We start from the raw sequence: 17,523 nt of genomic DNA on the forward strand, positions 1-17,523 counted from the left end.
TACTCGTAAATGACGTTCACTTGCTGTAGATCTGTTGTCTTTTTAGCAGGGCTGTTTTTAAGCAGCTACACCCTGGTTTCTGCTTCTGGAGTGCCCTTAGGGAGTGCCCACCTCTTCCACTTCTTTTTTGGCCATCTCTGTGGAGGCAACCATGATCTGACAGTCATTGCTTAGTCCCACGATGGACATTTTTTAATGGAAATGGCACACATTTTGGCAATGACTCTTTGGCAGAAGTTGTGCATCTTTCACAATCCTCCTGTTTACAATGACCTTATTGACTACCATTCGATACTCAAGACAAAACTTCTTTGGGTCTTCAGTACACTCCAGATTTCTCAAGTTGCTTTGGGTCCTTTATCACAAACATACATTCCAGTTAACTAACTGGTAAATTAAGGTTACATTATATACCCTTTCTTAACACCCATTTGTGACCTAAGCATCATATGTCATGTATCACATTTACTTGAAGGTTTATTTTTTGTGGCTGCTAATCTACCGATAGAAGTGGATAAATCCTTTTCACAGATTCATCTGATCACTATTTCTCATTTCTATGGCTGATCAGGTTTCGATTGTTTGTTCTGCCCAATGAAAGTCTTGAAGGTTTTGTTGCCCATACTAATGCTTTTAGAGTGGCTGATAATGACTTTTTATTCATAGGGATTATTCAGTTTCCCAGGATTCATCCTCAGTTACATTGACAAGAAGGCTACAAAATTGTTCCATATTGCTTATTCTTGGCTCTCGTTGAAGGCAAGGAATCTTACGTGAGTCATGTCTAATCAGATTAATCACATTTCTATATCCTTAGCAGCCCAATTGAATTGCCCACTGGAAGACATTGCCTTGGCTGGTATGTGGACCTCACCCAACACTTTTATCTCACATTATTTGCATGATCTGTCAGTATCTTCATCTGCCCCCTGTAGCTTCTGCTAGATTATACAGAGGGGTGAGTATTTTCATTGCTATGCTTGCCTCTTCTTTACCTTTCAGAGTACCTTACCTTGTTTTCATAGGATCCCACTTTGTGGCGAGTGTTGCCCAGGCAGGTGTGTTTTTATAAAACCAATTCTACACTAGCAACCACTATTTTAATATACTTTATACCAGTTGCAAGAGGCTCTATAGAAATGAGGTGTTCCAAACGACCACCTTGGAGCTGACCAGGTGGTATTATGGTACTATGCTGGACTGCCACTCATGGGCTATCTTGAGTAAAGCATAACGGAATCCTGCCCATTTCTACCAATCATCAGATTGAATAAATCAGGGTTGGTTTGCTTTTAAAAATTTAGGGAACTTGGTTCACCTTTCACACTGTTTCCAGAGCATTGTTCCTCAGGACTCTTCAATGCACCCCCCCCCTCAGTTCTACTAATGGAGCTAGGGTGTCCTTACCACACCCAGTTTCCAGTTGCTGGGGTGGTGGATAGAGGCTTTTCCTCCTGAGTGTTAGAGTGAATTCCTCCACTCTTGGAGAAGAGGGTGCAGTTGGGGTCCCTCCTATCCGGGTCCCTGGATACTTTACCCAGATGTTGGTAGGAGTAGCATCAGCCTATGCAGGAGCCTACTCATAATTCCAGTTCAGATTTTGTACTCCACTATCAGGTTGGGGTGTGGATGGCCCTTATGTTTGATCAGTATAAATTCAGTACATTGTTCATGGAAGAGGGTCCATTATCTCCTTGTAATTCCGAACTCCAGTGGTCCCATCCTGGATCCTTGGTTGAGCACAGTTGTTCCACATCCTTTCCATAATTCCAGGGACAAATGGAATATACCTTGTCCACACAGTTGGGGAGTGAGGATGAAGGTTCATAATTCCAGACCAAATGAGTTCTGTTTCCTTTGTTTGAGTAAGGAATACTCGTTCCTGTCATTCCAAGCCTGGGGTGTTGCCTTTCAGGTTTCTTTGGGTGGAGGAGAAGGTTTGTCTACTTCGGTGTTGCTTACTTTTCATGTTTCTGGTGGCTCACAATGCATCACTGGCTACAGGTTAACATCTAGTCATAACTATATATAATGTTGTGGTCCAATTGCCCTAGCCACCAATGTGTGGTATAGGGACTAAGTCCTATTATTTCCAACCTTGAGTAGTGGAAACCCGGCTATCTGGTTGGGCTGGCCTATAGTAATGATCACTCATGTATAATTCCACCCATGATACAGGAATTAAGTTCAGGTGAAGAGCATACCCATGATCTATGCAAATGCTTTCTGTATGGATGATGCCCTCACTGGCCCCTCCACCTTCTTATTGTGGGATTCTAGCTGTAGGTGGGAGCAGAGGTACCTATGTTTTGGAAGTTAACATTTTCACACTTTCCCGCTCTTCCTTCCCACTAAGAGCCAGTGTTAGAGACTGCAGATTGAATCAGTTCTGAAATAATGATAACATTATGTGAATGAGGTGCTTTTGTACAGTACCAGGATAGAGGGTGCATTGATGTAGGTAGAGAGTGTCATGAGACAAATATCGCCAAGGGCAATAAAATGGGGTATAAAAGAGTGGAGCAAGCAAGAAAAAATCAGACCAATGATTAGATTGGAAATACATTTTCAATTTAAGAAAATGTTAACTTTTATGAATGCACACTGTGTATCAGAAAGTTTATAATGAACATGTATCTTCCAGTAATTCTATTAATTTGAAGCATTATTGATGTGTTAATACAGTAGATGTTTATCTATACTTTCAAATAATTCTTTTTAAGGGGCCACATTAATTAGTAAGTGTGATTCTTTTGCTTGTGGTTAAAAAAAGTGAATAAAAAGTTTTAATTGATAATTAATAAATATGAATTTTCTTGGGGGGGGGGGGAGAATGTAGTTGGTAGAGTCCTTCAGAGTGTCTTATAACTCGTTTGTAATATGTCAATGACATGTATAACTGTATAATCTGTAACATTCCTGATTAGTGTTGGATATACAAGACTATTTAGTGTAAGAGTTATTATTTAGTTCATTTAGTGAACTAATATTTAATGAATATTTAGTTGTCATAACAAGAGTGTTAAAAGGAATTATTTTAAAGGTGATAGTTATGACAAATTTCATTACGTGACTAGGTAAGTTCAATTGTTGTAATTTGATGTCACATTACTTGAACATTTTGTATGTTTCTCATTGCCTTAAGTGAGTATTGTTACATCAAGTTAAGTCAAAAAACATTAAGTTAGTGAAAGTAAAGTTAGAGCATGTGATAGCTTGTTTAGCTGTAACAGGCAATATTTAAAGTGAGTTTCACAGTGGTATTGTAATAACAGAAATAAAGGAGAATAATTTGTCTTGTCAAATGGTGTTCTAAAGTAATTGAACTCACCTATCTGGATGAAAAGGAGACAATTATTTAAAGTTCTGGATACAGCTGTGGTAACCTGCAGGGTAATATAAGAGAATCTATTGCAGAATGAGCAGCAAGAAACAGAGTAGAGAAAAATAATTCATCTGTTCAATTGAGTTCTAAAGGAACTGAACTAGCCTGTGTGTACTTTTGACAAGAAAAAAACATTATTTAAAGCTTTAGTTAGAACTCTGATAACCAATAGTGAAACGAATTTTTGTACATACGTTTGACTTGATTTGAATATATTATTTGAAAACAAGTGGATTGTGTGCTGTCCATTTATTTTTGATATTTATCACCAACAAGTCACAGTCACCTACTGTAAAGAATCCAGCCCCTACATACATAAAAACCTGACGATTAACATCTACTGCTACTACGTTTGTGGATTAGGCTGATTCTGTGAGACATTTATTTTATTTACAATATTAACTCAGCAATCCTTGTAAGTGGCATGAACATAGAAAATGAAATTTCAGTATTGGAGTGTGTGTAAAGCAATTTGCTAGGAACGTAGAAATTTGAAATAGACTTATTTCATGTCTAAGAGAAATATATTATTATTGATAAGTACCTGAAATATTCCTCTGAATACTTGGTTGTTGGGAAAAGAGCTAACGGTGGGATCTATTTATGGATATATTAAGTTTAATACTAACAATGTAATTGTAATCTTGCATAAAGCTGGTGAATTTTGGTTTCTTTATTACAGAAATAATATTTGCTTGCCTGAAATAGTGCAGCAGTGGGTTACCTGTCAATACCTAATCTAAAAAAATAGAATTATAGTAAAAACTGATTTGTTTTCTGTGGAGCACTAAACATAACATACAGATAACAAAGGACTATTTGGTTCTTCAAGGCTGTCCTTGCACACCTATCCTTCAAAAAGTAAAAATTTAAGCCCACACTATTTCTATTAGCAACTTATTCCATAAGTCAGTTACTCTTTTATGAAAATAAAATTGTATTAATTGGAGCCTAGCCTATCATTTTCTAAAACTTAAACTTATGTATTCTCATCCTGTTATATTCAGCATATAGCACAAAGAAATCAAAGGCCTTTATCTTGTGGATTCTCTAGATAATTTTGTAAACTTCAACCAGATCACATCTTATCTTTATTTCTCAAGAGAAAATAAGAGATCTAACCTATCCATATGGGATGATCTTTCCTTTCCCAGACTCATCTTAGTAGCCCTCCTCTAAGTCGTTTTCAGTAAATAATTATTCTTTTTTGGCTAAGGAACCCACAACTGTGCATACTATTCCAAGTGAAGTTTAACTAGTGTTTTCTGTAGAGAGATAATAACCTCTTTTGACTTGTAATCAATATTTATAGAAATACACCCTACTATTGTAGAGCTAGAGATGACTGTATGAATTTTGAAATCAGAGCTTAATATTATTAAGATTATATTTTTTCTTTGTGTGTTCTGTTTGTTGTAATATGTATAAAGGTTTATTTGAAGGGTGCTGTGAACAGAAAAGCTAGGTTTAGATTGGGTTGTTTGTTTCAGTTGGTGAAAAAGCCACTTCAGTGGGCCAGGTGGCTCTCTATGATTTTGCTTGTTTTTATGTTCCAAAGTCTCAGCTTATGAATCAGTTAACTAACTGACTGCATCTCCTACACCAGGTTTATCAATATTTCACAGCCAGCTCTCAAGGTATAGATATATGTTATTCTTGGAAGTTTGTGTGTCAAAAATAAATTGAAACTTTTTTACTTTTAATAATTAGGATCTTTGTGATAATGTTAAGATGATATTTCTCAAAATAGATTTAATTATGAATTCATGATTTTGTTGTTTTTATTATATGCATGAATCAGTGTATGTGTTATGAAATAGAATCAAAGAATAATTAACATTAAAAAAATTATTTTGGCAAAATAAGTCAAACTTCAGAAATGTTTACTTACTGTTCTACACAACAAACACCTATTACTTCATGATACTGCCATGAAGATTTTTGCACATGCCCAAAATAAAGCTCCCACATCTACATGTTTTAACTGAGCTATCCTATGATATAATCATCATTAGACTATAGCCTTCACCAATAGGAGGGTGACACATCCTCCATGCTTAGCAATCCCTGTGAGTACTAGAATTTGAATGAAGCTCATTTTCCTTTGGCACTTCTTTGTTCGGATATGGTTTGTCTTAGAAACTAATGAAATTTTTGCAATTATTATTTTAGACTTTTGTTACAATTTTATTGTTATAAGAAAAAAAGATACCAAATTTTTAGTATTTCAATTAAAAATCAAATTTAAATTATCTTAATTTTTTTCGTTTAATCAAATATGTAATATGGGACATGTGTCCAATTGTCTATGATAAGGTTTCTTTGACAATACTAGTTTTAACCCAGCATTCAATTTTGTTAAGTACTCTTTAATGTCATCATTAAGCCAGTGATTACATACTGTTACCAACCAGGTCAGTTTTTATGTCTTAAAAAAATGATTTCGTGAACCATCTGCATTACGCATTCATGTTTCTGACATCTGAAGTTCTTTCACTCCTCAAGAGTCATCCAATACTGTAATGGCAACTGGAGGCACTCTGAGAGTCAATGTTATTATCATCATTATGTACCAGGTGGTTAGTTTCATTCTGATCTCAGATCCAGGATTTCTGACCTTCTGGATCTGTTACTTCAGCAGAGCCTGCTTCATCTTTTGACAAGTTTTACAAATATTGTTTCTACAACTACTTTTGCTTCTAGTTCCCTCTTCCTGATGGGAGTAAGGTCATCCCACATTCATCCTTTACTGCTTGGACTATACAGATATGTGTCTTTTATTTTCTTTCTCCAGTTGTTTTTGATGAATTTTGGAGTACCTTGTTACATGAGCCTCTATGATTTGAATCTGTTCTTTCAGCTTAGGAGTCTCCTCTTTTTCTTTTTCTCTCTCATTCTCCATCTACTCATCTTCATCTCTTAATTACTTACTCAACTTTTTTTTCTTATCTGTTCCCCTTCTTTTCATGGTTTTACATCATAACCTTATCAGCTTTACTGGGGAAACTGGCACATAACTGTTTTCCATCTTGGCCTCATTTTTCTTTCTCCAGTGTGACCCAGTTAACTTTGTTTCTTGGATGTACTTCATCCGGATACCTTACTTTTGGATGATCTTTCCTTGGTCTTATCTCAGGTACCTCCATCTGGCACCCTTTTTTGAGACAAGATGTTCCTTACATTGTGGAAACTTGATCTGAAGCTGCTCATCAAAAGTTTTCTCTGATTACTTTAATTTGCCAATTTTCTCAGCTCACAGGGTCCCAACAGGTTTCTCATCCTTGGGAGTTTTGTCGGGTTTTCCCCCCTCCTGTTCCTTGTTGTCTTGCTCCTTTTCAATGTCCCCCTCTTAGGGAGGCTGGCCAGTGCAGATCACAAAAGTGACTCACTTTTGGAGTCACCCCTTGGCTCTCATCAGGTGGGAGTTCAGCTCTTCATTTTGTTGCACTTGTGGTCTTCATTTGTTGACAATATTTGGATGAATCAAGTGCTTTCCCATGGACTTTTTTTGTGTTTTCATACTTAACCTCTTTTTTCTTCTTCTCCAGATCTCCTGCATCTTTGGCATATAGCAAAGAATGTATCTTCTCTACAGGTTATAAATTCTGTGGAACAGGTCCTCAATCTTTATTGGGGTTTTACTCACTTCTTTTTTGTTATATCCAAGAAAGTGAGAGATTGGCACATTATCATAGATCTCTCATTCTTGAAGTAATTTTTTATTATTTCTTGGTTCAAGTTGGCCCATGTTCTCAACCTGAGGTAGGTGTTCTTTCCTTAGAAATGGATGATGCAAGCCAATGTTTTGAATGCTTTTATCCACATCTTTATTTATCTGTTCACCCATCATTTTCTCCAATTCATCCATGATGGTCTGATTTTTTAGCTCCAGGCTCTTACCTTAAGGTTAGCTATGGCCCCATAGATTTTCAATCAAGTAATGAGTACATTTGCAAGGAGGACACATTCATAGGTCTCTGTTTGCACTACTATATAGATTAATAGCTCCTTCATGCTCTGTCTTAAGAAGCATTCTTGGCTGTGACCTCCCTTCTCCTTCAGGAGGTGTTTCATTTGGGTTGTCTAATCAAATTCTTCAAGTCTGTCTTGACCTTCACTCAGTACCTGATTCACTCGGGAGTTTTTCAACTGGTTTTTCATGGTTGGCTCCGCTATCTTCTTTACATCTTGAGACATGGAGCTTATGGTTATGAAAGCACTTGTGTCACCTTCTTTTTCTGTGTGAGAGCCTATATCTCTCCTCTTTTGAGGACTTTGGCTTCACTTGACTCCCTCATTCTTCTTGGACACAACCATATGTATCCATTTCAATAGAACTTGGCAGATCAATGAAATATATCCAGAGATTCTCTGTCATCTTTTGTATCTCTCCCTCCATCTCTTCACCTCTTGCTGTTGTGATTGCTCAATTAATCCCATATGACTGTGGGCATCCCTCTTCCCCCACCTCACCCTGACCTGCATCTGTTCGCTGATGCCTCATTTTCTTGGTGAGAATATTACTCTTTTTTGGGGGTATAGTCTTAAGGAAAGTGGACCCTTCATTTCAGTGTCCCAGAACTGTTGGTTGTAGATTGAGTGTGCTGTCATCTTTAGTCTCATCTGTCTGGTCATCTTGAGATAATCCATTCAGGTAACTCCTCTGTTGTGTCTTACAACAACTGACAGGGAGGCACTCAATCTCAGGACCTCTGTTGTCTGGCTTTGGAATTTCTTTGTTAAATACATAGCCACCACATTCAGTTGTGGGCTTGGCATGTCCTGGGAGCTTTGAAATTGGTGACAGGTAGACCCTCTCAATTGAACTGAGTTTTTCACATGGAGTATGTGGTCTCTCCATCCTCTGATGTTCCAGTGGAGTTGTTCCCACCTAGGGAGTCCTCCCATGGATGCATTTGCAACTCCCCTCAACATCAAGCTCTTCATTTCTAGTCACAAGCTCCAGACTCTTCAACTCTGGCAGTAAATGCTATGAGCCAGAATAGAATCAATCTCTTTCTTTTAACCTGAACTTTTCAGAGAGGTTAATCCATTTCTACAATTACTAGTTAAATGCCAGCTTTGTCAGTGACCTTCTATCTCTTCACCAGTTATTCTCCTTTTCTTGCTCCAGTTTTTATGGACCTCTTCTGAGTTCTTATTACTCGCCCTCTTCATCCAGTTCCTGTTCTGGACTGAAACCCCTGTTTCATTCTCCAGGCTCTTATATTTTCCCTGTTTAAACATTTGGCCACTTGTTCTATGTATCTTCTTTTTTCAACATATATTTTATTCTTGCTTCCAGAAGATGTCATTCTGATCTTTCTGCCTTAGGTGTTCCATGCACTCTTCATCACAGAGATACATTGATTTTTTTTTCTGGACCATTCCTTTCTGTCCAAGACTTGGGCTGACTGGGAAGGTGATCAGATGTTTCCACAATCACTCTCCCTTCTATTTCTTCTCTATATGATTATTCTGACCTCAATTGCTTTCTTATTCACGTTCAGACAGTTTAGTGTTTTCTCACATGTATTGCTCCCATGCATGGCAATTGCCATTGTCATCTTTTGCCTTCAGATTCCTCTTCTTCTTGTAACTTATCACCTTCCACTTTGACTTGTTGGGTTCATTAGTTTATCCAATTTACTTATTCTTCTATGGGAGAGGACATTCGTCAATTTTATCATCATCTTATGGCTTCTCTTGCCTCTCACTAGATGAAATCTGATTGACAAAGCTATGGACATCCCTTAACAAATTTGCCCCATTATCTATATTACATTTTCATTTGCATCTGGGTTTTGTCTCCCTCCAGTCATCATTCTCCAGTCTTTTCAGAAACTTTAGTAAAGTGAGTGTTAATTATTTTTGTTATTGACTTCTTTCTACACCCTATAATTACCCATTATTATACAGGGTGATTAAAAAAAATGTTTACACTTATATGGGATTTTCTATTTTTGACTATTTGGACAGGATTTTTCTCAGGAGATGAATTGTCATAGGTGGTCCTCTGAGATGGCCTGCCCATTCACCAGATTTAAAACCATGTGCTTTTTGGCTTTTGGCTGTGGGGTATGGTTAAAGAACACCCTGTATATCAGTGTGTATGTATATATATATATATATAATGTACTTGAGACGATGGAACCCATCAGGTGACCAGTGATGCCTCACAGGGAATACTTCTCATTCCTAAAATCTGCATCGAGCATGAGACTACAGAAAATGTTAAGACTATCTGCCCCTGCTTAGTCCATCACTAGAAATAAAAAATGACAGCATCAAGCATGTGCCTGCACTCATACCCAGCTGGTGCCTGTTACTTATACTCATGGTAACTCATTGCATAGTACATCAGTGTGAGATTTGATGCAGATGTGATCTTTCCCATTCAATCTGAGCAACTCTCTGGTATTCACCCACATGAAAATTACTTCCTCCTATTCTCTTGTAGTGAGACTAAGGAAGAATCCTTGCTTCCCCAATTCCAAGCCACTGATGAGGTCAATATTGGAGAGTTCCCCATTGGGTCAATGTATTCCCACCAGTATGATACCGAATAGATGCACCCCTCGATGGGAAGTGGGTCTGATGTTTTACCTGGAAGTATAGTGCAGGCCATACCACTACACCGTGAACCAAGCTATACCCAGTGGTTAGAACAGCCAGATAGATCTTATGTTCTCCTTAGGATGCAAGTCTGGAATATTTTCTTCCTTCTCCTGATTATTCTGGTAGATATCACACATAAGTATTATCCCAATACAGAATGGCCAGAGTTATAACCTAGCCACCCATGTTCAGCTGACCACCTGTGAGATAATTAAACAACCTTACATTCTACCCACTTACATGACATTTTACCACCATGCAAAGGGTTCTTTTAACAATATCTTTTGCTATATCACCTCTGCTGAACAAAGAGTAATTCTTGTTTTAGATGGATGTGGTCTTTCACCAAGTAATGCTCCACTAGGCTACCTCTTCTTCTTTAGTAGGTGACATACTCCATGGGTTTTACCTTTCTGATGCTTTGTTTTCAGAAGATCCTATTTATATTTTCTTTATCTACAGTGAGCCATCAAACATCAAATCAATGTGTTATTCTATCTCTTGGTTGTGTAGAGAAATGAGTAGATATTCCTTAAGTTAAATTTAACATGCTTGAAAATGTATTTCAGATAGTTTCCCAACCCTCTGCACAACTTACAACCCTTCCTCCCCACTTCTGGTGTATTTATTTTTTCCTGATAAAGAATGAGCCTTTGTTCAAATGCTAGTACTTATGGGGATTACTGCACATGGAGGATGGGTTACCCTTCTGTTAGTAGAAGGTTATAGTCTAATGATGATTGCATCATAGTCTGGTGCAATAAACATTACTATGTGTACAAGTGGGAGTTTCATTCAAGGCAAGTGATGTGAATCAAAATTTTCATGGCAGTGGAGTAATAGCAATTTGTTGTACAGTATCTATCTTAAATACAATTTCGGTAAAAAATTTTTTTAATTTTACCTGCATATGCTGTGAATTTACCACATTTTACATGTACCAGATAATACTGCTGTAACATGTTCTATCATTCGATAGGTTCTTTGGAGTCTTTGATAAAATTATATCCAGGACACTCCACATAACAATAATGAATTAATTTATTTCTTCTGTAATGTTTCTGCAGGCTATATTTACTTGCAGGCTTAATTTGAAATACACAAACTTTCCAAAAGAAATTCCAAAACTACTATAGGACTAATGATGTTTAACAGAAATTTCCTTGACTAATAACAAACCTGACTAACTTACTGATTAGCTGATAAAAGCACTAATTCTCAGTGATATGAATAACCTGTCTTGATTAACAATTCAACCAGTCTTTCCTCAACTACTCAATCATTGATTCGTGTATTTATACTGAACTCTCACTTTTATCAAGTACAGGAAGTTTCTGTATTATAGGACTACTTTTTTCAACTTCTATATCTAACGTCATTATTACAATAAACAACTAAATATTCTAGTAAACAACTAAATTATAACATTGAAAATATAGCTTACAACAATACTCCTCCCCCTCATTATATTCTGTATAATTAAGTAGAAGGTGCTGACATTGTATTAATTCTCATTAGATAAAAAACTGATAGGTCAATGATAAAGAAATGAAATACATTTTAAATTGTTGTGTACTCCGAATGACATTGAAAATATGACAAATTTGTTGTGTTAAAGTCAACACCATCAAAAGTTATGACCATAGGTATTTGGAAAAGTTTGTTTTTGTGTATCATAACTCATTTCTACCACAATGAAAGTTAACTAATTTCATCAGAAACTGGATTAACCTTAGAGATGCAGATAATGGAAGGGTCTTATGGCAGGGAACTGAAGATTTGTAAGCTATTTATGCTAATTATTTCAAATGTATATTTTATATGTTGCTGTAAAAAATTCTTATACTATTCAAAGGTTGTGCATTTTTAAGTTCAAATACCATGGGCAGTTAATCTGACTTACATTTTCCCAATAAAAATATTAATTATAACTGTTACTAGAATTTAACAAAGATAAGTATGCATAAATAAAAGTTTTTCCACATAACTGTATGTAACATGTAGCATTGGCTGTATGTTCATTTTGTGTTTCCCATATTTCTGTTCCATTTTCACCAATAATAACCATAGAAAGTCCTCTTAGTGAAACATTATTAAGATTTTAAGACATTTCTAATTTTGCATGTATAATATAGATGTGAATGTCATCACAGTCTTCATGACAAAGATGCATATAACTGTCATACATACCATCACTATGTGCAAGTTTGAGGTTTTTTGAAGATAGTTTTTTCATTCTTTTTTAACTCCTTTACTTTTTTTGAAAATGAGAACCTTACTTTTATCCTAGTTAATTTTTATATTCCAGCTAACCAGAAACTTATTAAAACAGTTCTTATATATATTAATTACATAATAAACTCAAATTGAATTTATGTATCATTTATATTGATAGGGTGAATTTAACTATCTTTTAATCTCATGTAAATTGTTGATAAAACTTTTTTTTTATTTCTGTAGTAACAAATAATTACAATTTTGATAGTTCTTCACTGATTCTGTCAAAATACTCTGGTGAAAATATTGTAAATGCTTAAATTATTTAGTAGGTACCTATTATGTATCAACAAGGTTTTTCATTCCAGTAAAATGAACTTTGATAAATAAATATTTTTGGGTAGCTTTGTGTAATGAGTATTGTGTGAGAAAGATGTATTTAATTTTTTTCTTCCAGATCAAAACCAGATATTGAGCATGAAGGTAAGTGTATGGCACTGTAAGCAACTACGAACATTATCTATATCATTATACTTATATTTGAATAGGAGATAATTTTAAAGTGAATGTGGTTTATACAAGGTGGTTGGGAGCCTGAGAAGTATGATTTTGAGGCTTAATAAATTCAGAGTGTAGTCTGAAGCAACTTTTTTATATTTATTTAAATATTTTAAATAAGTGAATGAGAATTCTTTATATTTATTGTTTAAAACAGCGTTTTGCTTCCTATTTTAGTTCCAAATCATGTATAAATGCTAGAAGAATATCAGTTGTCAATATAGAGCTAGCACAAAACAAGTTTAAATATAAATGCATAATTTAAGTGGTGGGAGAACCACATAACTTTTCCATTATTACAGGTATATAAAAGTATATACAAAAACAAATAGCCATAACTGGTGTTACAAGTTGTCCTGGAAATAACCTAAATTTTCATTTCATCTTAAAACAAGTAACAGCATGAATAATATCTTCATCAACTAGAAAGTTATTTTTTAATTAAGTGTTAACATTAGGTAATTTTCACAATCATACTAATCAGTGGATGAATGAATGAGCTCTAATGTCAATCTCACACTTTTAACTAGTTCCTAATCACATCACAAGGTTACCTTGCAGTGCCACTTGTTTTTTTTTCAGAAGTGTGTTCATTGTGTTTTTATACACCTATACTAATTAGCTCTAGATATGTATTATTCTTCTATCACTCACCCATACATTTATTGCACTATAATTATTGCTTTAAAATTTTTTTATAGAAATTAATTTTAAGTACAGCCTTGGGTATCTTCAGCTTAAACATAAGCATCATTATGGTGAATTACTGAAACTGTCACCAATTCTTATTATTTTAGATTTTTGAGATTTCCATTGAAATTTAAGAACATAATTATTCTTATCTCAGTTATTTAAGTAATTTCTATAAGCTGTTAAATACTCAAGGTGGGATGCTACCCAGCATTGTAATCCTTAAGAAGTTTGTACATGTATGACATTATAATTTTTATAATTTGAAAGTCCAGATTCCACATACAATGATTTGAATATTCAAAAACAACATACATTCTTACATTTAATGAAAAATTTAATCAAAAAATAATGAACTTTGATAACAATGTTTTACATGGTATTTATTGAGTAAAGACAGTGAAGAATATAATTTTTTGCAGCTCGAGTACCAAAGAAGATTTTAAAATGCCGAGCTGTCTCACGAGAGATAAACTTTTCTTCCCTTGAACCAATGGAGAAATTTCGTCTCCAGCAAAAAGTCCTTTTTAAAGGTCGCTGTCTTGAGGGTAAGTTGGAACAGAATGATTAAATTACACATACTTTATAAGACAAGGTGATTGTAACCAGTACTTCAAACTGATGTTATAATCTGAAACAAAAAATATTATTATGATAGGGCTCAATTTGGAGAGGTGTAAACTAGTAAGTTACCAGTTCAAATTTGTCATTTGCTTCACACACACACACAAATGGAAATTTTTAATTTATTCTACACCCCTATTTTGATCAATAGTTGCTGTCTTCTGTAAGTTACCAAGTTCATCCAACTTCTAAAGTTATTACTATGTCATGGTGTTAGAACTTGAATTAGTCATTCAGATGGTGCATCCAGTTTAATTAAAAAAAATTATAGATCAAGTAGCATACAGTTTTATAATATTGAAACAGTTTCATGTTACTTTAGGTCTGAAAAATACACAAGCACTGATGATATTGGTATTATCAAAAGCAGAATGAAACACTGTCATGGGAAAACTTGGGAAACAACAGATCTGCCCGAATGGCAGATAAATCATAATGTTACAGCTTTAAAATAATTTACTTGTGGTCATTAAAACATCTTCCAGATCAATGCCTCTTGAAGGGCTGGTCAATAGATATCATTTTGAGAGAGTAGAATTGCTATTTCCCTTGTGCATCTGCCTATGAGATTTGCATGCCACTGGCCTTGGACTAACTCCCACCTAAATTATTGTGTGTAATGTGAGCTGTGCTGGTGCATGATTACATTATCATGTGGTAATAGCTCTCCACCAATAGGAGGGTGACACAACCTCTATGCACATTAACTTACCCTATGCACTTGTACTCAAGAAAACTTCATTCTTTTCCTTGGTATTGCATTGAACAGACATGTTAAAAAAATTTTCATCTAAGTTCAGTTTGATGAGACTTGCATATGTTTACTTTGGTTTTTGTTTCAAAGCTTTTTTTCTTATCATGAATTGTCAAGTGCCAATGACTTTGTCCAATGTGGGTGACTATGTTACACACACACACACAGTTACTATCTCTACTGTAGCTTTAAGAGGCCATTGACTGCTGAGGATGTTACAGCCATTGTACAGTGTGTTGTGAGATCTATCATGCATGCTAGAAACTTCTATTTGTGTTTCCTCTGAGTTTGACAATGACCAAGAAGAAGAGGCATTTGATCGACTGTTCCCTCCACCTGAATTTTCTTTGGGTATCTCCCTACCAGTCGAGGACATTCTTCAACCTTCCACACTGTTTCGTGACTAGATTTCTCAGGTATGTTACTTTCATTCTCTTTCATCTGTGTCTTACGATTCATCCAATTCTTTACTTCAATTCTTTAATATTTCCTCTCTCACCCGATATATGGGTTTAAGCTGATTCCTTTCTTGAACCTACTTCACATCTGTACCCATGTACCTCATCTTCCTCGCCTTCTTGAATCTCATATCCTAGCTTACAGCTATTCTTACTTTCCCTTTCTTGATTTTCAGTCTTTGAAATGTTTATTACCTGCTTGGAAAGCAGATCCCTTGTCTTCTGTTTTGTTCTCTAGTGCCCAGTTTTCATGGCATTGTCTTTTTCTCACTACCTTCCTACATTACCCCTCTTCCCTACACCTTATGTCTGAGGACCTTTGTCATGCTCCAGAAGGGTTTCCAGGAAGGATTGTTCCCTTCATTTTACCATGATGACCAGTACCACTTCTTCTGCTCTGGTCCCTCTGTTGTTGAGAATTGTTGGGTCGGGATGCACTTCTTACTGACATATGCCTACCAACTTCTTATCTGTGTGATATTTGTTGAACTCCTTTTCTTCACCCTGACATCTTTGGTGGTGTTCCTAATTAGCTGGAGATACATGCCAAGACTTTCTGCCACCAGTCCTCTTTATTTTACCTAGTTTCTCACCTTTCCCAATACCACATCCAGCTATCTTTACCACCCCTAGACCAAATCTCTATCTCTTCACAGGAACTTTCCTTTTTGGTTAGGGTTAATCTCCGAATGATGAAATGAATTCTGGCATTTGGACACAGGAAGAGAGTTCACTCTTCAACATGCTCAAACTTCTTACTGTTCATCAGGCATGTTCCCATTTTATACCTCTTCTGGTAGACGATTTGGTCATGACAATTCCAATTTTGTTTTTAACATCAATTGTCAAGGGGCACCCATTCCAGGACTTTGCTCTTGGACATTAGACCTTCTCTTCTAGTCTCATTCCCATTGAGTTAATCTTGTCACTCATCATATACTGGGATCTATGAACCTTGTGGTGGACTTCCTGTTTTGGCCAGAATGCATGCTGCTCATGGAGTTGTCTCTTCACCCCAGATTTTTTATGTGGTCTGCTCTCTATTAGGCACACCCCTCATAAATGCCTTTGCCACTCCTTTCAACTTTAAGCTTCTCCTCTTCTGGTTCTAGGTTCTTCATCCTTTGCCTCTGGCTGTTCTTAGTATCTTCTAGGAAGTAAACATTTTCCTTATCTGAAAATATATTTCTGGTAGATAATAGATTTCTCTGCACATCTTCCTGTCTGTCCTCCCCCCCTTCTGGTGCATTTTCTTCTTCCCTTGTTTGAGAATGAAGTTATTTTGAGCACAAGTGCTTAGGAGGAGTTAGTGCTCAAAGAGGTTGTGTTGCTCTCCTATTGATGGAAGACTAAAGTTGCTTGATATTGTCATCATGCGCTAGTGCAGTTCACATTAAAAGAGTGCTTTATAGGTGGGAGTTAGCTCAAGGATAGTGGTATAAATGTCAGACAGGTGTGTAAGGGATGAAGCTATTCTGTATGCAGAGATGAGCATTTATTGGAAGTACATTTTCAGGTAAGGAAAATGTTAACTTTAATAAAATATTTAGGCACACTGATAGAAAATTTAAACTTTATGATGCAAATAACTTTGCAGTACAGTATTAAAATGATCATTTTGAACAAGAAATTAGCCAGTTTCATCTTGAAAATAGTATATACTGTTGCAGTTTTGAGTCTGCCAGTGGGACAGCGGAAAGTTTACAGATTTATAACACTAAATTTATGGGTTTGTTTTCCTGCAGTGAACACAGCAGATAACCCAAACAAACAAACAGTTTTATGGTCAAGTTTCAAAAATATAAACACGAGGACTCTATATCATCTAGTCTAGTCCCAATTTAGTTGCTTAAGTTTTGTTATAACTTACTAGTAAAGGGCATTTGTTTACTTGTGCAAAAATGTTTGTGTCTACAAAGTAACAGTAGTGAAAATAGTAATTGAAATCAGGTCCTACATTTAAAGAAGTACCGTATTTTTCGGAATATAAGACGCACCGGTGTAAAAGACACACCCTTATTTTGAAGACAAAGTTTTGGGGAAAAAAGCTACAGTCGCATTTGAAAGATTTTTATTGAACAAAAATTCAGTTTGATACTTTAAAAATTAGTATATATTGTTCTAAACACAAAAGAGCTTATAACATCAAAATAAGAAAATACCGTAAATCAAAAAAAAGGTTTACAAAATCTTCATTGCTTTCACTGTCGCTTGGAAAG

At 35.6% G+C, this 17,523-nt stretch overlaps 1 protein-coding gene across 3 annotated transcripts in view; it reads left to right on the forward strand.

Moving 5' to 3' along the window:
• The window catches only part of LOC106474149 (retinal rod rhodopsin-sensitive cGMP 3',5'-cyclic phosphodiesterase subunit delta-like), a 29,463-nt gene that overhangs the window by 7,673 nt on the left and 4,267 nt on the right, over positions 1–17,523 (forward strand). Inside the window, exons 2-5 of one of the 3 annotated variants that reach the window (XM_022402519.1) lie at positions 4,992–5,022; positions 11,722–11,784; positions 12,678–12,703; positions 13,891–14,016. In XM_022402519.1, the coding sequence (XP_022258227.1) occupies positions 4,992–5,022; positions 11,722–11,784; positions 12,678–12,703; positions 13,891–14,016 (246 nt within the window). The remainder of the gene's footprint in view (positions 1–4,991; positions 5,023–11,721; positions 11,785–12,677; positions 12,704–13,890; positions 14,017–17,523) is intronic. The other 2 variants (XM_013934840.2, XM_022402521.1) reach the window with 2 other exon arrangements.

This window comes from Limulus polyphemus, unplaced genomic scaffold, assembly GCF_000517525.1.
Source record: "Limulus polyphemus unplaced genomic scaffold, Limulus_polyphemus-2.1.2 Scaffold6878, whole genome shotgun sequence".
Classification (NCBI taxonomy): domain Eukaryota; kingdom Metazoa; phylum Arthropoda; class Merostomata; order Xiphosura; family Limulidae; genus Limulus; species Limulus polyphemus.